A 21229-nucleotide genomic window follows, 5' to 3' on the forward strand; every position below is an offset into this window, starting at 1 on the left:
AAGCCCCAGCGTGGGGACGGTGGCTGCAGAGAGCCAATCCCAGCAAGGAACCTTGCAGCTTCTGGCCAGTTCGTTTTAACCAAAGGGAGCCAGCCAGTCACTTTTATTCTCCTTGTGAATCTTAGAGCACTAGATGTTTTCTGACATTTTACTCATAATTTATCTTATTTCATCCTTCTTCCCGTTTGAAGGATGCTTCAATTATCCCTACTCTATAAATGATAAGAACCCCTCCCCCAACCATTCCTTTCCAGGCGGTATATGTAAATGACCCGTGTCAGATACCTTCATTTCACCAGATGATGCTGTGCCCTCTATGCCCAGCTTATCTGGTCATTAAAAAGCAATATTCCTATTGTGTAAATACATTTATTTATAGAGTAAAAGGCTTAGAAAAGATCTAATGGAATTGTCTTTAAATCAAGCCGATGGAACAAAGATGTGGGCAACATTTATGGCATAAATCCAAACCTCAGCTTCCCCTTTTTTTCTTTATATTATGTCCACATGCATCTTTGACTCGTTGGTTGTGAGTTAAGGTATTATTCTTGTTGGAAAAGAAAATGAGGGACATGGCAAAGAAGTACCAGGATCCTCTCTAGGTCAGAGTTCCGCGAGAGATTCAAACTCTAGAAAAAGTCAGGATAGCAGCTCCAGGTTAGAAAACAGGTTTTCCATCATCCACTGGGTTAGCTGGTTCTCCTTCCAGACTACTTGAGCCTTTTCTTTTGTCTAACCAGATATTCAGTACCTAAAGGGTTAAGGAACACATAGCAAGCTATTATGAACCTTAAACACTAAAGTATTGCAAGTTTATTTTTTTGGCAAATAGACTCAACTATACTTTTTTCTTTAAAGTATGATGCTACCCAGAAAAGAAACCCACAAATGTCTTCTAGCTACTATATCTTATCCCCTAAAGATGGGAAAGTGTGAACGTACATTAATAACAACAGATGAAGCAACCAAAAAATACACAGTGACTCCAGCCTCTTTGGAGTTTAGCCCTTGACTTGAGGCTCTGGAAGCGGGAATTCCCATTACTTGTCTATCCTCAGCTCTCTTGAGAGCTCTTCACTGCTGCCTGCATTCCTAGACTACTTCACTATCAGAGCTGGACTTACTGAGGCTCAGGGTTTTCCAAACCAGCAGGCACATTATCAATCCTTCAGGGCCTTACTCACCTTTAAAAATAAACTCTGAGAACACAGTCACCTCGAAATCACCTTTATTCTCACAGGCATTCTGAAATCAAGATTCCAGAGGCTACAGGTATCTGCATACAGCACCTGAATCTGCTCCAGGACTTCTCGCCGCATCTCCACAGCCATATGGTATACATGATGATCAGAGTCATTGTACATTACAGCATTTTGGAACATCAGCATCAGGTCTCGCAGGAATTGGGCCATGGTGCGAATCCGACCCTTAGAGAGATTTCTCTTCAGGCTAGTTAAGTCCATGGGTCTGCAGGTGGCCAAGAAAAAACAAAGAAAATCAAACCTTCATGTGGAACATATGATAACCTAACACGTTCTCTTGAAGAACTAACCAGTTCTTAATGAAAACAGTAGCAAAGATAACAACCCTCATCAGATAATAAAATAGCAACAGCAGTTAATATTTGCCTGTTTACAATAGGCCAAACACTGTATTTCTATACTAACTCACTTAATCCTCTCAATAAACCTGTAAGGTAGGTATCATTAATATCTTTTTTTTTTTTGAGTCGGAGTTTCACTCTTGTTGCCCAGGCCGGAGTGCAATGGAGCAATCTCAGCTCACTGCAACTTCCACCTCCCAGGTTCAAGCAATTCCCCTGTCTCAGCCTCCAGAATAGCTGGGATTACAGGCGTGCGCCACCATGCCCAGCTAATTTTTGTATTTTTAGTAGAGATAGGGTTTCACCATGTTGGTCAGGCTAGTCTCGAACTCCTGACCTCAGGGGATCCACCTTCCTTGGCCTCCCAAAGTACTGGGATTACAAGTGTGAGCCACCGCCCCCGGCCTTATTATCTCCATTTCACAGATGAAGAAATTGAAATCTAAAGAGGTTAAGTACTCACTGAAAGGCACACAGCCTGAATTCCAATTCAGAGGCAGCCTGACTCCAGAGCCCACAGGTCAAGCCACTATATTCTACTATCAGAGGAGGAGTGCTGGCCCCAGGTATCAAAGTTGTAAACAGCACCAATCATCAGTTTATCACACAGTAGTTATTTGCTGTTTACAATGTATAGTCATATATTATTTCATCTACTTCTCTTACTGCACAAATAAAAAGCTAAGAATAATTTTTTTCTCCTTTCATGGAGATGAAAAAAGGATCAAGTGAATATTAAGACAATATTAATGAGACACAGAAAGTAGATATATAAGAGAAGGCACAGCAGTGTAGAAAGAAGACTGAACTGCAGGTAAGAATCTGGGGCTTAGTTCTAGCTCTGCTATTAACTGTTGGTTGATCACGAGCAAGTCATGACCAAGCACCTCTGAGCTTTAGTTTCCTCATTCCTAAAGAAGTTTGTCTCTGCTGTTTGAATGATGGTATCATTGTCTCTGCTGTTTGAATGATGGTATCCCCTCCAAAATTCATGTTGAAACTTAATCCCAAGTGCAACAGTATTAAGAGGTGGAGCCTTTGGGAGGTAATTAAGTCATGAGTGCTCTGCCTTCATGAATGGGATTAGCATCCTTATAAAAGGGCTCCATATCGAAGAGAGTGCCCTCTTATCCTTCTGTCCCTTCTGCCATGTGAGGATACAGCATTCGTCCCCTCTGCAGAATACAACAACAAGGCATCATCTTAGAAGCAGAAGCAGAGAGTAACCCACCTCACACACCAAAACTACCAATGCCTTGATCTTGCACTTCCCAGCCTCCAGAACCAAAACAAAGAAACATAGATTTCTATTATTTATAAATTATCCAGCCTGTGGTATTGTGCTATTGCAGCACAGACTAGTGACTCTCCAAAGGTCCTATCATGATCTTTTACATTCTATTACCATACAGGTTTATGACAGCATTTTAGATGACCTATGCTATAAAAACCCAAAATAGGCCGAGCACAGTGGTTCAAGCCTGTAATCCCAGCACTTTGGGAGGCCGAGGCAGGTGGATCACGAGGTCAAGAGATTGAGACCATCCTGGCCAACATAGTGAAACCCTGTCTCTACTAAAAATACAAAAATTAGCTGGGCGTGGTGACGTGTGCCTGTGGTTCCAGCTACTCAGGAGGCTGAGGCAGGAGAATCACTTGAACCCGGGAGGCGGAGGTTGCAGTGAGCCGAGATCTCATCACTGCACTCCAGCCTGGTGACAGAGCAAGACTGTCTCAAAAAAAAAAAAAAAAAAAAAAAAAAAATCCAAAATAGGCTAGGATTACCTGCCTGTAATCCCAGCATTTTGGAAGGCTGAGGTGGGAGGATTGCTTGAGACTACGAGCTTAAGACCAACCTGGGCAATCTAGTGAGACCCCATATCTACAAAAAAATTAAAAATTCCTCCTCAGTGATATTCTGAAGAAAAATAAAGTTATTAATAACATTTCAAACAAAGAAAATATTTTATTATAATAAAAATATCAGGCCAGGCACAGTGGCTCACACCTGTAATCCCAGCACTTTGGGAGGCGGAGGTGGGTGAACTGCATGAGCCCAGGAGTCTGAGACAAGCCTGGGCACCATGGTGAAACTCTATCTCTACAAAAAATACAAAAATTAGCCGGGCATGGTGGCACACACCTCTAGACCCAGTTATTAGGGAGGCTGAGGTGGAAGGATTGCTTGAACCTGGGCAGTTGAGGCTCAGTTATCCAAGAAATGTGCCACTGCACTCCAGCCTGAGCAACAGAGTGAGACCTGTCTCAAAAAATAATAGTAAGTAAAAATTTAAAAAATAATAAATTTAAAAATTAGCTAAGTGCAGTGGCACATGCCTGTAGTCCCAGCTACTCCGGAGGCTGAAGTGGGAAGATTGCTTGAGCCCAGGAGGTCAAGGCTGCAGTGAGCCATGATTGCACCACTGCACTCCAGCAACAGAGTGAGACCCTGTCTCAAAAAACTTTTTTTTAATAAAAAATAAAAATAAAATCCCAAAATACTGAGAGGTGAAGCTGGCTGGGCTTCTGGGTTGGGTGGGACTTGGAGAACTTTTCTGTCTAGCTAAAGGATTGTAAACACACCAATCAGTGCTCTGTATCTAGCTAAAGGTTTGTAAACACACCAATCAGCACTCTGTAAAAACGCACCAATCAGCGCTCTGTGTCTAGCTAAACATTTGTAAATGCACCAATCAGCGCTCTGTGTCTAGCTAAAGCTTTGTAAATGCACCAATCAGCACTCTGTAAAAACGCACCAAAAAAGGTTTGTAAACGCACCAATCAGCACTCTATAAAAATGGACCAATCAGCACTCTGTAAAATGGACCAATCAGTACTATGTAAAATGGACAAATCAGCAGGATGTGGAGGAGGCCAAGTAAGGGAATAAAAGCTGGCCCCTCAAGGCAGCAGTGGCAACCCGCTGGAGTCCCCTTCCACACTGTGGAGGCTTTGTTCTTTCACTCTTCGCAATAAATCTTGCTGCTGCTCACTCTTTGGGTCCGCACTACCTTTATGAACTGTAACACTCACCATGAAGGTCAGCCGCTTCGCTCCTGAAGCCAGCAAGACCACGAACCCAACGAGACCACGAACCCAACGGGAGGAACAAACAACTCCGGATGTACCACCTTTAAGAGCTGTAACACTCACCGCCAAGGTCTGCAGCTTCACTCCTGAAGCCAGCGAGACCACCAACCCACTGGGAGGAACGAACAACTCCAGAGGCGCCACCTTTAAGAGCTGTAACACTCGCTGTGAAGGTCTGCAGCTTCACTCCTGAACTCAGCGAGACCACAAACCCACCGGGAGGAAGAAACTCCGGACACATCTGAACATCTGAAGGAACAAACTCTGGACACACCATCTTTAAGAACTGTAACACCACGAGAGTCTGCAGCTTCATTCTTGAAGTCAGCGAGACCAAGAACCCACCGGAAGGAACCAGTTCCGGACACAATACTACAATCAACCAATGTTCATAACTTCCATTTGGATCCACATCTGTGCCTTACTATACCTATAACTAACTGAATAAATACAGGGTTCCTTTTAAAGTTTTGCTCCAAAAGAATAGTGTCAAAAACAACCAAAGGCTAATTTAAGATTATAATTAATGATCAGGCTGGACACCAAGGCTCACACCTATAATCCCAGCCTTTGGAAGGCCTAGGCAGGTGGATTGCTTGAGCTCAGGAGTTCAAGACCAGCCTGGGCAACATGGCAAATCTCCGTTTCTACAAAAAATACAAATATTAGCCGGACGTGATGGCTCATGCTTGTAGTCTTAGCTACTTGGGAGGCTGAGGCTGGAGAATAGCTGAGCCTGGGAAGAGGATGTTGCAGTGAGCCAAGACTGTACCACTGCACTCCAGCCTGGGCAACAGAGTGAGACCCTGTCAAAAAAAAAAAAAAATATATATATATATATAGAATGGATCATATTACTTAAAAGTCAATAGTACAAAATAAAAAGCCTATATCATCCTTTTGTTCCCTGCATTCCTTCTTAAATGAAGATATGATACTGAGCTCATCATAACTTTATAAACTTGTTTGGCTATGAAACATATCTTGAGTTTGTAAGTTATAAAAATAATCTAACAGATAGGAAATAAAAAATGAAAAGGCAGATATAAAAGCAACCAACCTTTCTTGACCCCTTTTTCACTGACCTTTTCACCACATCCTTGTACCCTGGGGCCTGCCTTTCTGACACAGGCTTCAGAAATGGACTGCTGAACCTGTTAAGGGACAAACCCAGAGAGGATAAAGAAACCCTGGCAAGGCACTCTGAAGGAGAAGAGTAGCTCAGTTCTTAGTAGACTTCCTTTAGGGGAATGCAGACTGTCAGCACCATTAGGAAAAAATCTATTTGTTCCCCCTTGCCAGAGAGTTAAAAAAAACACAAAACTATAAAATATTTAACTATTATTACAATATACTGATTTAGGGCTCAGAAATTTGTTCAAAGTTCCCAAGGCCCTGTCTCTGTGAAAAAAGAGAATCCACCAGATTGAAAAGAAGAATATACATTTTAAATATAAATTTTATCATGTAATAGGAACCAATTTCTAGAGGCAACTCAAATGGCACAGCAACTATTTCTTGTACAGACTTGTGAAAGCAGCTGTGGGTACTTTGGGATAAATCGGGCTTAGATACAGAATCTACCTTTCAAGTATGGCTCATTTGAGGGATGAACATATCTCCTTTTATGCTTAAACCCCAATATGTATTACTGCTTCAGCTCTGAACATAATCCTATTACCACTTTGGAGACCTACCTGTGACTGGCAATCATCTTCCAGACTGGCAGGAGAGTCTTCTTAAATAGCAAATGATCCTGAACAGGGTCATCCTGGCTTAGATCAGTCCTATGAGGATAAAACATGAAGAAAAGAGACAGTAACTTCACAAATAATATTCTATCTCCCCCAGGTGGGTAATGAGGTTTTCTTAAGACATGCTCCTAATTAATATCTGAAGCTTTTTATCTCCCCTTATCTGGCCAAGCAGACTTAGTTATTAATATCTATTGTTTTCTTTTTTAATTTTTTAATTTTATTTTTCTGAGACAGAGTCTTGCTCTGTTGCCCAGGCTAGAGTGCAGTGGCATGATCTCAGCTCACTGCAACCTCTGCCTCCCGGGTTCCAGCGATTCTCCTGCCTCAGCCTCCCAAGTAGCTGGGACTAAAGTTGCGTACCACCACACCCAACTAATTTTTGTATTTTCCATAGAGACGGGGTTTTGCCATGTTGGCCAGGCTGGTCTCAAACTCCTGGCCTTAAGTGATCCACCCGCCTCAGCCTCCCAAAGTGCTGGGATTACAGGCATGAACCACCATGCCCAGCCAATTTTTTTTTTTTTGAGACAGGGTCTTGCTCTGTTGCCCAGGCTGGAGTGCAGTAGTGTGATCATGGCTTACTGCAGCCTCAACCTGCTGGGCTCAAGCGATCCTCCTGCCTCAGCCTCCCAATTAGCTGGGACTCCAGGCACATGCCACCAGGCCCTGCAGCTAATTTCTGTATTTGTTGTAGAGACAAGGTCCCACTACGTTGCCCAGGCTGGATATCTACTGCTTTCTAATAAAGATTTCATATTTAATCTAAATTGTAAGGTAAGAATGTGGAATTTACCATCCAAGACCATGAACTGTCATGAGATAAGATGTCTCAGATTGGGCCTGGCGTGGTGGCTCACGCCTGTAATCCCAGCACTTTGGGAGGCCGAGGCAGGCGGATCACAAGGTCAGGAGATTGAGACCATCCTGGCTAGCATGGTGAAACCCCGTTTCTACTAAAAATACATAAAAAATTAGCCGGGCGTGGTGGCGGGTGCCTGTAGTCCCAGCTACTTGGGAGGCTGAGGCAGGAGAATGGCGTGAACCTAGGAGGCAGAGCTTGCAGTGAGCCGAGATCACGCCACTGCACTCCAGCCTGGGCGACCGAGCGAAACTCCGTCTCAAAAAAAAAAAAAAAAAAAAAAGTCTCAGATTGCAGATTTCCTGCTGTTTGTACAGTCACAATATGTCATCTCTGCACTCTATTGCTCATACTTAAGGAGTTAAAGAAAAGCAAATGAAGGCATTCCTCACCAATCTACATTTTAAACTGTATCCTATTTGTGTACCAAAAATTGAAATCTAGGCTGGGCACAGTGGCTCAGGCTTATAATCCCAGTACTTTGGGAGGCTGAGGTGGGATTGCTTGAAGCCAGGAGTTCAAGACCCAGCTTGGGCAACAAAGCAAGACCCCGTCTCTATGAGAAAAAAAAGGAATCTGCTCTTCAAAAAAATATATATATATATTCATATATAAATATATGCATGGTTCAGCTGTATATCTTAAACAAAAAAACACTAGAATAATTATTAGTTTTACCTTTCCACAGACAACTGGGTGGATCTGGGATATACTGAAGAAAAAAAAAACAGTTCATACTATATTATCTCAACAGATGGATCTGACACAGGCTGGAAAAAGAACAATTTATTTATTACCATAACAAAAATAACTTTGCTGGACGTAGTGGCTCATGCCTATAATCTCAGCACTTTGAAAGGCTGAGGCAGGAGAATCACTTGAGGCCAGGAGTCACAGATAAAAACAACTTTGTTTTTCTGCTTTAAAAAGTAATTCACTTCATGCCAGATGCGGTAGTTCATGCCTATAATCCCAGGACTTTGGGAGGCCAAGGCAGGGGATCGCTTGAGTCCAGGAGTTTGAGACCAGTCTGGTCAATGTGATGAAACCCTGTCTCTAACAAAAATACAAAAAAATCAGCTGGTTGTGGTGGTGCACATCTGTGTTCCCAGCTATTCATGAGGCTGAGGTGGGAGGATCACCTGAGCCCAGGAGGCAGAGGCTGAAGTGAGCCAAGATCATGCCATTGCACTCTAACTTGGGCAACAGAGTGAGATCCTATCTCAAAAAAAAATTAATATTTTTTGGTTTCCTGTTAAAAAAAAACAGCCCCCATTAAGATTTGAAAATGTGTTATTTAGTCCTATAATTATCTATACAAAAATGTGACAATTGCATAAACCAGGGGTGTCCAATCTTTTGGCTTCCCTGGGCCACACTGGAGGAAGAAGAAGAATTGTCTTGGACCACACATAAAATACATTAACAATAGCTGATGAGCTGGAAAAAAAAAAAAAAGAAAAAAAAAAAAGGGGAAAAAAAAGGGTCAGTGCATAAATCTCATAATGTTTTAAGAATTTGTGTTTGGCCACATTCAAAGCTGTCCTGGGCTGCAGGCTAGGGATTAGACAAGCTTGACATAAACAATCCCCTAAGAGATGTGAAAAAGAAACAAAGATCACAAACTTCAAAATAATTTTTTTCTTTTCGTTTATTTCTTGTTTTGTTTTCTGAGACAGGGTCTTGCTCTGTCACCCAGGCTGTGTAGTGACATGATCACAGCTCACTGTAACCTTCATCTCCCAAGTTCAAGCAGTCCTCCTGCCTTGGCCTCCTGTGTAGCTAGGACTACAGGTGCATGCCCCCACACCCAATAAATTTTGTTTATTTTTTGTAAAGATGAGGTTTCACTATATTGCCCAGGCTAGTCTCAAAATCCTGAGCTCAAGCAATCCTCCTGCCTTTGCCTCCCAAAGTGCTGAGATTACAGGTGTGAGCCACTGCGCCTGGCCTAATTTTTTCTTTAAAAAAAAATTTTTTTATCCTCTCCCTTGTCTCCATCAAAATAATTTTCCATTTCAAGTTCATAAAATCTATTTTAATATTTTTAAAAGAGGTATAGTTTGGGCCAGGCACAGTGGCTCAAGCCTGTAATCCCAACACTTTAGGAGGCTGAGGTAGGAGGATCACTTGAAACCAGGAGTTCAAGACAAGCCTGGGCAATATAGCAAGGCCAGCCCTGTCTACAAAAAATAAAAAATCAGCTGGGTGTGGTGGCCCATGGCTGTATTCCCAGCTACTTGGAAGCCTGAGGTGGGAGGATCCCTTGAGTTCAGGAAGTCAAGCTGCAGTGAGTCATGATCGTGCCCATTGCACTCCAGCCTGGGTGATGGAGCTAGACCCTGTCTCTATTAAAGAAAAAAAAAGCACCATAGTTTGTATATTAGGCATAGTTTGTATAATATTAGCTCCATCACCCAGGCTGGAGTGATACAGACTTGGCTAGAGTACAGTGGCACAATCATGGCTCACTGCAGCTTGACCTCCTGGGCTCAGGCGATCCTCCCACCTCAGCTTCCGGGGTACCTGAGACTATAGACAAGTGACACCATACCTGGCTAATTTTTTAAAAATTTTTATTTTGTAGAGGCACGGTCTCCCTATGTTGCCCAGGCTGGTCTCAAAGTCCTGGGATCAAGGGATCCTCCTGCCTTGGCCTCCCAAAGTGCTGGAATTACAGGTGTGAGCCACCACACCTAGCCTTGAAAGACAGTCCTAATATTGATTAAACATATTTGTTTTATAACAGGAGAGCATATAGACTTCTATTTATATGATGTTAAAATTATACTTAATTAATTATATTTTTTGTGTTTTCCAACTCTAATTTTATTTAACTTATAAAAGTAATCCATTTCATGATTCAAATAGGCATAAACAGAAGTATGAATCTTAACAAACTTGGATGAAAGTCTATGCTTACAGCTTTGAGGAGGTAGCATGGCTGAAAAGTGTATCCACCAAGGGAGTCTCCTTAATGTTAAAGGCATCATCACACTCGCCTGAAGGGGGCTGGTCTTCCATCTCTGACACATATACTTCACCCTGGTCCTCCCCTTTGGATTCTTGCTGAGCCTCCCCCTAAGAATGCCAGGAAACAGGAAACTTTAGAAGGAGATTTACTTTCTGCATAGTAATTTTACTTGCATAGAGTAAATGAAGGCTGCCCTTAAGGTGAGAAGAGGTCAATTACATAAAGCTACAAAAGAAATTAAAGAAAGCTGACTTAACTAGATTTAAGTTAATGAGTTCTTGGTAACAATCTTGCTGGAGGACTTTGACTCTGTGCCACTCACCTCCAGCAAAATGGAAAAGCATTATTTGCCTAATTTTCATTGGATTCTTTAAAAACCATCATGATCACCTGTGGCCCTGGAGTTAACTACTCTAGCTGGCCAGATAATTTTTTTTTTTTTTTTTTTGAGACAGGGTCTCACTCTGTTGCCCAGGCTGGAGTGCAGTAGCATCATCATGGCTCACTGCAGCCTTGCACTCCTGGGCTCCCCCAAGACTCCTAAGTAGCTGGAACTACAGGAACATGCCACCATACCTGGCTAATTTGTTTTTTGTTTTTTGTAGAGATGGTGTCTCCCTGTATTGCCCAGACTGGTCATGAACTCCTGAGCTCAAGAGATCCTACTGCCTCTGCCTCCCAAAGCACTGGGATTACAGGCATGAGCCATTGCACCCCGCCTGCCAGATAATATTAATAATGATGACGGTATTCTAAATTTTACTGATTGCTTACTATAAGCCAGGCACTGTGCTAAGTGCTTTACATGAATTATCTCATTTAAACCTCACAGCAAACCCACAAAATAGGGTGCTATTATTGCATTTCTGCAGAGAAAACTGAAGTTCTAAAATGTTCACTAACATGCTAAAGGTAACACAGCTAAAACTGGTGCTAAATCCAGGATTTGGATCCAGGTAGTTTAACTTTCTGGAGTTAGCCTATGTGCTCTAACTACTCTGTTCTGCTTCCCTAGGCAGAAGACCAACAAGACAGCTGATTTAAGTTACTTTCTTACCTCTTCACTCTCTGTGAGTAGTCCCTGAACTGTACAAATAACTGAGGGAGCTGAAGCCACCTCTGGCTTTCCATTTTCTCCCAGTGGCTTTTCAGCTACTAAGGGGTCTCCTTTAGCTGAAAGCTCTTCAGTCTCTCTGCAGAGCTCCCTTTCTCCTTCGCTAGCTTTAATTTCCCTTCCTTCTTGTCTGGTACCAGATGGAGGGCAGCAGCCTTCACTTGATTCGTTGCTGCTGATGCACAAGGGCTCCATTAAATAAGCTACCTGCAATCAAAGTTTATTATTAGATGCACAGGAACACCACTGAAAATCATCATCCACATATCAACAATGCCACATGCTAACACTGTCACAGTGACTAAGTCTGAGAGGACAAAATGGTTTAATTAATACAATCATCTAAAATCTGCCAAAATATCTTATATACACAGGCACTAGGCTGGTTGGTGGGGACACTACAGTGAACAAGAAAGATATGGTTCTTGCCTCTTCCAGGAGTTTATGTTCTACTTTTTCATCTCAGCTGTCAACTCTGATCAATTGGGAGTGGCTGTCTAGAATAAAGTGTTGAAAATTTTGTCTACCACAGACACTTGTAGAGAGAAGTGGCAACATTTGAAATGGATGCTTGCTGATCTTGATCTAGGGTCTCCTAAATGTGTTCAATAACAGCATACATATAACTCTCCGTCCAATTCTGTTTATTTCTGGTCCTCAGCCCTTAACCAAGGTAATGACACTTAAAAATACTACCTTAAAGTCACAGCATTTTAAGCTTCAAGGAAAATTTGGGCAAGTATAACTTCCCACAACTCCAAAAGCATGAATTACAAGGATACTCATAAAGCAGTCCTTATGACCCAGGCCCCTAATGACTGAAGTATTAGAAATTCAGTCAAAAAGCATGTATTTTTTTATTTTTAATTTTTTTACTTTTGAGACGGAGTCTCGCTCTGTTACCTAGGCTGGAGTCCAATGGCACGATCTCAGCTCACTGCAACTTCCACCTCCCGGGTTCAAGCGATTCTCCTGCCTCAGCCTCCCAGGTAGCTGGGATTACAGGCACATGCCACCAAGCCCGGCTAATTTTTTAATTTTAATTTTAATTTTAATTAATTTATTTAGAGACAGAGTTTCGCTCTGTCGCCCAGGCTGGAGTGCAATGGTGTGATCTCAGCTCACTGCAACCTCCGCCTCTCAGGTTCAAGTGATTCTCCTGCCTCAGCCTCCCGAGCAGCTGGGATTACAGGCGCCCGCCACCACGCCCGGCTAATTTTTTGTATTTTTAGTAGAGATGGGGTTTCACCATGTTGGCCAGGCTGGTCTTGAACTCCTGACCTCAAGTGATCTGCCCGCCTCGGCCTCCTAAAGTGCTGGGATTACAGGCATGAGCCACTGCGCCCGGCCATTTTTGTATTTTTAGTAGAGATGGGGTTTCACCATGTTGGCCAGGCTGGTCTCGAACTCCTGACCTCAAGTGATCCACTGGCCTCAGCCTCCCAAAGTGCTGGGATTACAGGCGTAAGCCACTGCACCCGGCCCAAAAAGCATGTATTTGGTGCATATTCTGTATCAGCACCAAGTGCTGAGGACATAGCAATGAACTTAATCCCTGCCACTGTGGAGCTTATATTTTAGTAAACAATATTAAGAGTGGTAGAAGCATGTAAGGATAAGCATTCTCTTAGAAAGTTGAGGCTTTTCCAGCTTTGGAAATAAGAGCTCACTGTTACCTCAGAGAGAAAGTGGAGGAGGTTCTGGTGGCTGGCTTTCTTTGCCGCTTCCTGAGATTCCTCACTGCCTCCATCCCCAACAAGCAGTTCACTAGGTTCTCTCTCCGGGCTGCTTTCCTCTAGTTCCTCAGCCTCTGGATCCTCAGTTTCCCTCCAGTTGCCCACATCAAGATCCAGACTGGAGTCCCATGAGCTGAAGAGGGACCTGCAGTCATTGCTCAACTCAGAGTCATTGGGATGATCTTGTTCAGAATCCAGCCAAACCCACTCGTGTCCCATCTGTAAATACACAGGAAAAAATGCATTAAATTCATTCAAATAAATATTCCTGAGGCATCTCCATCTCCCGAGTTCAGTAGAAAAATAAGGGGCCAGAAATTTATTTGTATTCAAGTATTCATCATTAGGAAGAATTAAAATCTTGCTGAAGGGAGACATGAGATGAAATTATATTTGTCTTTGGGAATAAAGAAAAAGCCCCATGTCAGTATAACAGAGATATTACACCATACAATACAGTATAATAGAGACATTAATATTACCTAATAATTATTTTTACTTGGAATTCCTCATATTCACACCAAAAGAAGGGAAAGAACTGGAGCATAGCTAGCTCAATTATTTTCCTCTAGCCCAAATCATCCATAACTAAACTGTAAGGCAAACAAATTGAGGGGGCAGGGGATATTTTCCTCAGTGTATAAACATTTTTAACCTATGAACCATTAAACCTTCAAAACACACTTCAGGATTGCCTTTGGCATCCTTCTGGTCATATCCAAATTGATGTTGAGAAACATTAAGCTTAAAATATATCTTCCCTTGCTCTCATTACACCACTATCTTGGTTTTTTTATATCTTTCTTTGTCCTCTCCCTTTTACAACTTTCAATAAATCCCTACCTTCTATGTTCGTGCTTGGTCCTCTGCTTTCTTATTAATGTATTTTTAAAAAATGTATATATACTTTGAGGTTTCAACTTTGACCTCTATTCAGGTGGCTCCCAAATCTCTCTACCTTTACTTCTTATATGAATTCTGGTGTCATTTCTCCATGCATCCAAAAGTCAATTCCCTTTAGATGCTCTACCACCTGCTGTAACATTTCTAAAATAAAAATCACATTTCCTTTATCTCCAAAATCACTGCTTCTTCCCAATTTCCTTATCCCCATCACCATTTTCTTTTCTTTCTTTTTTTTTTTTTTTTTTTTTGGAACGAACTTTCACTCTTGTTGCCCAGGCTGGAGCACAATGGCCCAATCTCGGCTCACTGCAACCTCTGCTTCCTGGGTTCAAGCAATTCTCCTGCCTCAGCCTCCTGAGTAGCTGAGATTACAGGTGCCCACCACCATGCCCAGCTAATTTTTGTATATTTATAGAGACGGGGTTTCACCATGTTGACCAGGCTGGTCTTGAACTTCTGACCTCAGGGGATCCACCCACCTTTGCCTCCCAAAGTGCTGGGATTACAGGCATGAGCCACCACACCCGACCCCATCACCATTTTCTTAGTCTACAGAACCCACAATTCTGTTTTGACCCTTCCTTCTCTTATATTCAGTAAGCAAGTCCTCTTCCCAGTTTTCTCCCACAATAAGTTTTCTCAGTGTCCATCCTTTCCTGAATAAATGCCATAGTCTCCTAGTCAGCTTTTCTATCTTTAATCCTATCTGCTCTCAACAAATATAGTTATTCTACTCAAGGCTTTATAACAGCTATCACCTCAAATATAAATTTCTCAATCTGCCAAAGTCCTCCACAAATTTAGCCTTATTTTGTTCCCTTCACTCACATGTACACCTCCTTATTCCTTAGTATAATCCCTGTTCTAATTACATTTTTCTCCGTATTGCCACCCACCACCCCCACCAGATGCCTACACCTTCCATTCGGTTTGCTAGTCTCATTTATCACCTTCTCTACCAACTCAAAACGTATGTCCTTTAATGGACCTTTTCCACACACTTCTCCCAGCTTTTAGAGCTTGTGTTTGTATCTCATGCCTGTTTGCAGACTGCTTTGGGACTACAATGTTATTTTTTATTTTCCTTTCTTGTTTGCAACATGTCCATGTAACAAGGAATTTCATGTTCTAACTCCTGGACTAATTGAATACCTTTCCATCGCCTCACAAAGACTGTATCTTCTCTTCCTTAGCATCCTAATATAGTTCTATTAAAGGCAAAAAGATCTGTGACTTCTAATCGTATCCTCTTAAACCCTTCTCAAGAAGACTTTGACTATTAGACCAGGCTCCAGTGTGACATATTATCTAAATATTTAGTTATAAAGTGATATTCATCTAATACTCATTTTTTCATCATAGCCATCTGTTTATAATAAAAAGTTCATAACTTTTTTTTTTTTTTTGAGATGGAGTCTTGCTCTGTCGCCAGGTTGGAGTGCAGTGGCTCGATCTCGGGTCACTGCAACCTCTGCCTCCCAGGCTCAAGCACTTCTCCTGCCTCAGCCTCCCGCGTAACTGGGATTACAGGCGCCCACCACGCCTGGCCAATTTTTTGTATTTTTAGTAGAGATGAGGTTTCACCATGTTGGCCAGGATGGTCTTGAACTACTGACCTCAAGTGATCCGCCCACCTTGGCCTCCCAAAGTGCTGGGATTACAGGTGTGAGCCACGGTGCCCGGCACTATTTCATTTCACTGTTGAGTTTTAAAAATGTTGGCCGGGCGTGGTGGCTTATGTCTGTAATCCTAGCACTTTGGGAGGCCGAAGCGGGTGGATCACCTGAGGTCAGGAGTTTGAGACTAGCCTGACCAACATGGAGAAACCCCACCTCTACTTAAAAAACCACAAAATTAGCCGGGCTTGGTGGTGCATGCCTGTGATCCCAGCTACTCGGGAGGCTAAGGCAGGAGAATCGCTTGAACCTGGGAGGCGGAGGTTGCAGTGAGCCGAGATTGCGCCATTGCACTCCAGCCTGGGCAACGAGAGTGAAACTCCGAATTAAAAAAAAAAAAAAAGTTTAGTTGGCCAGGAGCAGTCACTCATCACTTAAAAAAAAAAAAGTTTAGTTATTAACAGAAGTTGGAATTGAACTGAGATTTTAAATTTAGGGGTGTTTTTTCTCTGTTGCCCAGGCTGGAGTGCAGTGGCATGATCTCAGCTCACTGCAGCCTCAACCGGCCAGGGTTGTGATCCTCCCACCTCAGCCTCCAATGTAGCTGGGACCACAGGTGCGTGCCACCACACCTGGCTAATTTATTATTTGTAGAGACAAGGTCTTGCTATGTTGCCTAGGCTGGTCTTGATCTCCTGGGCTCAAGTGATCTTCCTGTCTTGGCCTCGCAAAGTGCTGGGATTACAAGTGTGAGCCACCGTGTCTGGCCAAATTCAGTAATTCTTAAAACTGGGCTTAGCCTTCAAACAGCAATGTTAAGAACTACATTTATTTGAGAAAGGGTCTTACTCTTTCACCCAGGCTGGAGTGCAGTGATGCAATTATAGGTCATTGCCAACTTTGAATTCCGTGGCTCAAGAGATCCTCCAGCCACAGCTTCCCGAGTAGCTGGGACTACAGGTGCACACCACCATGCTGGGCTAATTTTTTTTTTTTTTTTTTTTTGAGAAAGGGTCTCACTTTGTTGTCCAGGCTGGTCTCAAACTCCTGGGCTCAAGCAACCCTCCCACCTCAGCCTCCCAAAGTGTTGGGCTATTTTTTTTTTTTTTTTTTGAGATGGAATCTTGCTCTGTTGCCCAGGCTGGAGTGCAGTGACGCGATCTCAGCTCACTGCAACCTCCGCCTCCCGGGTTCAAGTGCTTCTTCTGCCTCAGCCTCCCAAATAGCTGGGACTACAGACATGCGCCGCCACGCCCAGCTAATTTTTGTATTTTTTGTAGAGACAGTTTCACCATATTGGCCAGGCTGGTCTCGAACTCCTGACCTCGTGATCTGCCAGCCTTGGCTTCCCAAAGTGCTGGGATTACAGGCATGAGCCACCACACCCGGCCGCCAAGAACTCTTTATAGAGTCTTTAACCATAAAAACAGGAAAAAAATGGTAACACACTATCCTAGAAATACCATCTGCAAAGATAGCATTAAGTGAGACAAATGTTCCTGAGGTAAGGGACAATGCTACCTATGTCCGTGCTCTAATCTTCTTTAAGCAATGCCATGAACAGAATTCTAAAAACCTTACTTTTCCCAAACATTCAAGAAAATCTGAGTAAGGAAGTCTTTCCTGCGCAATGCAACACCTTAAGGTATATTAACTATAAACTCAATTCTGGTTGCTTACCTTCTCACACTACAGCAAGCAGTTCATAAGACTTTTCCCCTGTAACAATCTCATTCCTACAAATGAAATAGTTATGCAGAAGAAACAAGTTTCAAATACACACACACACACACACACACACACACACACACAGAACAAGCCAAAGGCTAGTTTTTTTTTTTCAGTTTATTGTATACACACACATTTCACTGGTGGTTGTTTTTTTTTAAAAAGTCTGTACAATTGACAAGACAATACAAACTAGCTACAATCTGCTAGCTACACATTAGGACATTAACATAGCCCATGGTTTCTGCCCTAAAACAGGCAATTGTGCTACTCCAACTCTCTAAGAGAGATTTTCCAGCTCATGTCGTGTGGCCCAGGTACCTCCTCTTCTGTAACTTCCACCTCTGGAACTGGGCCCGCAAGCCCAAGCTCTATCTTGTTTACTTTTATTTTAGGTTCGGCTCAAAGAGGGTAACTCTGAGGCTTCACTTTTTCATCTTCATATCTGCTTCAATGGCACAGCGGCGTCCCCTGGTTCCTCCATCCTAGATGACAGGCAGAGAAAGAAAGGGAGCATGAGTTGGTCAGGAGACAAGAGACGGTGCAACAGAAAAGTTGGGGATTTGGTTTCTTGGGGGAGAGGGGAGAAGAGAATCAGCAGAAAAATCCAGAGGGATGAGGGGCATATTTCTGTCTTCCCACAGAGTGGCTAAAGAACACCTGGTAGTTTGTGAGTGGAAATGTAGGATGGAATATCTTGCTCATGCCCACTACAAAGGTCCTTGGAATTCACCTAGGGTCCCACAGAATAACTATTAGTCATCCCACCCAGGCCCAAATCATGTGCAAAGGAGCAGGAGAGTAAAAGAAAGGTAGGAGAGTCAGAATGGGCAATGGGTAGTGAGGTTCTTGACTAACATACCTGTCCAACTGTTGGTCCCTATAAGAAAGGCCTTTCCTGCAGACTGACCCTGGCACTAGTTCCCTAGCACCTCCTGACAGTGGTTTTCCATGAGATCAGGACAATTAGAAGGCTTCTTTCCATCTGCTGCTCTCTCCCTGCAGCCCAGCTCCTTCCTCTTGTGCAATATTTTGCTGTCTTCAATAGATAAAAGATCCCATTAACCAGCCTTGCAATAGCCAGCCAAATGCTTTGCTTGGGGGATCCAGAGTCACTGTTGTAGGCCAGTAAGAAAGAACGGAGATTATAATGTTCTGTCTGTGGTACAGCCTGTAGGCAACGTGAATTACTGAAACCTTTGCTGGGCCAGGCCATTTTTACATTTCTAATATGCAAGGACTCTAAAATTTTTAGAGTCCATGAACATAAGTTGCCCATGAGGCAACAGTGAAAATAAAAAGGTGGTAACCTTGCATGTGTATAATGCTTTTCTTTTTTTTCCAAGCCAGTTTCATATCTATTATCTCATTTTATCCTCACAACATCCCTGTGAGGTAGGCTGGACAAGTACCTCATTATATTAGCTTCATCACACACCAAGGAAAACAATGCCCCAAGAGATTATCCAATGACCTTAAGACCATGTAGTTTTCTAGCCTGATGCCCTTCCATTACATCATACCTCACTGTCCCATAATGAACAACACAGAGTCAGAGCCAGTTAATTTATGGAGGAAAGTAATAAAAGTCTTTAGGCTAGCTCTCCTAAGCTTATCTGTAATTCCAGCAGCCACTATTGATGCAGTGGTCACTTTTTTTGTTGTTGTTGTTTGAGACAGAGTTTCGCTCTTGTTGCCCAGGCCGGAGTGCAATGGTGCAATCTCAGCTCACGGCAACCTCCGCCTCCTGGGTTCAAGCAATTCTCCTGCCTTAGCCTCCCGAGTAGCTGGGATTACAGGCGTATGCCACCACACCCGGCTAATTTTTTTTTTTTTTTTTTTAGTAGAGATGGGGTTTTTACATGTTGGTCAGGCTGGTCTCGAACTCCCGACCTCAGGTGATCTGCCCACCTCAGCCTCCTGAAGTGCTGGGACTACAGGTGTGAGCCACCACACCCAGCCACAGTGGTCATTATTACTGAGATTGTTTTTTTTTTTTTCTTTTGAGACAAGGTCTCGTTCTGTCACCCAGGCTGGAGTGCAATGGTATGAACAGTGCAGCCTTGACCTCCTGGGCCCAAGTGATGCTCCTACCTTGCCTTCTGAGTAGCTTGTAGTTAGGGACCACAGGTGCGCACCACTCCGCTGCACAGCTAGTAGGGTTTTTTGTTGTTGTTGCCGTTTTTAAATTTTGTAGAGACAGGGTCTCCCTACGTTGCCCAGGCTGGTCTCAAACTCCTGGGCTCAAGCAATCCTTCCACCTCAGCCTCCCAAAGTGTTGGAATTATAGACGTAAACCACCACACCCAGCCTATACTGAGTTCTTTAGCTTAAATTTTACTGTTTGTTACATTAGTCTTGCAACTTAATTTTAGGAGACAAGAGAAAAACTATTTGCTGAGTACTGCCATTATGAGAAACACTGTTAAAAAGCCAGCTAGCAGCTCCTGCTCTGACCAATTTTAAATTTGTTAAGAAAAGAACTGGTAAAAGGTGAAGTCAGGAAATGACGAGCAGGTACATCCTAGATCCTTCACCCCTAGAATACATTTCAGCCCAGTGATCTCAAAAACAGTCCCTACCCAGCCCACACACACACACATGCAGAAAGACAGGAATGCAGAAGAAAAGAGTTTCTTATTCAATGACCTGAAAAAACAGAAGTTCAAGACACTGCCACAGTCTGCATGTTGGATTTCCCTCTGCCACCCACCCCCATTAAGAGCTGAGAATCTTTGTGGCAACACCACCCCTTGCAGCCATTCAATACTTACAAAGAGAGAGAGAAGGAAGGCAGGAGAGCCCATTGGGACACTGTCCTGTTAGAGGACAAACAAACACTGATCAGGTTCCACAGAAACTCTCAGCCACAAGCACCCCAAACCTCAGGACAGAGACACAAGCACCACACACACAAGGACAAAATTTTAAAACTCAAGAACAAGAGGAAAGAGATCCAAAAGCAATCTGTCCATTATGCCTCTAGCACAGAAACTGATGGTCCCCAACTGCTGCAGGCTAAGCCATTTCCCCCGCCTTGAGAGCACTCTCCCAGAGGAATTAATAATTCCCCTACTCACGATTTCTCCCATGTGACTGGGCCTTTCGGTTACAATAGGCTTATTCAACGTTTAGATGGGTGCAAACCACCATCATTCTAAGATCTATGTGTCTGTATATCATTGGAATCTAGAAGCCCAATACCAAGTAGTAACATAAGGGTCCTTGGATGCTTCAGACTTCTACTACTGGAACACTGGCACACAGGTTCCTTCCTGATCGCCTCACCTTCTCTGAAGCATCCTGTTTGCGGGTAGAATCTCTCCCTCGAAGACTTTTAGCACTGATCCCAGACTCGGATGTTTGCATAATCAACTGCGTGGCCAAGAATTGCTGTAGGGAGAAGAAATAGGGTAGGCCATGGAGACCTGATTTAGTAGGGACAAATTAAGTACACTTTAAGCACTGTTAATAGAACTTTGTATAGTACTCTTCTGGCTCAAATATATTTTGACTGATTGGAAGTTTAACATATTAAGTTTTAATTCTAGTTGCAATAGGGATGCTAAAGAATCAAGCAGCCCTAACTTTTTTTTGCTATAACATAGGATCAAAATCTCTATCCTCCAGGAATGAGAAAAAGAATAAAACTAGAATGAACCAAAGATCATTCAGCAATTTAAGTAATTTGACAAATCGTGCAAAGATTTGCAACATTCTTCCAAGTTCAACACCCCAAAAAGTACCTGGTAACACAATCATAGGATAAAAGCAGGGAAAAGGAAAGGAGAAACTCTTATTTGCTGATCACCTACTATGTACCAGGTACTTAATGTAATTAAAAAA

The 21229-nt window shown here is 42.9% G+C and overlaps 1 protein-coding gene across 9 annotated transcripts in view; it reads right to left on the reverse strand.

The window, feature by feature from the left end:
• Window positions 1-351: 351 nt before the first annotated feature.
• BRD8 (bromodomain containing 8) overlaps window positions 352-21229 on the reverse strand; it is a 39159-nt gene continuing 18281 nt past the window's right edge. For 3 of the 9 annotated variants that reach the window (XM_055112986.1, XM_055112989.1, XM_055112984.1), the window contains 8 exons: window positions 20672-20776; window positions 13074-13352; window positions 11341-11604; window positions 10233-10390; window positions 6391-6480; window positions 5779-5847; window positions 1290-1467; window positions 352-751 (listed from right to left, as the gene is read on the reverse strand). In XM_055112986.1, coding sequence (XP_054968961.1) covers window positions 659-751; window positions 1290-1467; window positions 5779-5847; window positions 6391-6480; window positions 10233-10390; window positions 11341-11604; window positions 13074-13352; window positions 20672-20776 — 1236 coding nt within the window. In that variant the 3' untranslated portion in view covers window positions 352-658. Of the gene's footprint in view, window positions 752-1189; window positions 1468-5778; window positions 5848-6390; window positions 6481-10232; window positions 10391-11340; window positions 11605-13073; window positions 13353-17767; window positions 17869-20157; window positions 20203-20671; window positions 20777-21229 lie in introns of those variants that run through there. The other 6 variants (XM_055112988.1, XM_055112983.1, XM_055112985.2 and 3 more) reach the window with 5 other exon arrangements.

This window comes from Pan paniscus, chromosome 4, assembly GCF_029289425.2.
Source record: "Pan paniscus chromosome 4, NHGRI_mPanPan1-v2.0_pri, whole genome shotgun sequence".
Lineage (NCBI taxonomy): Eukaryota > Metazoa > Chordata > Mammalia > Primates > Hominidae > Pan > Pan paniscus.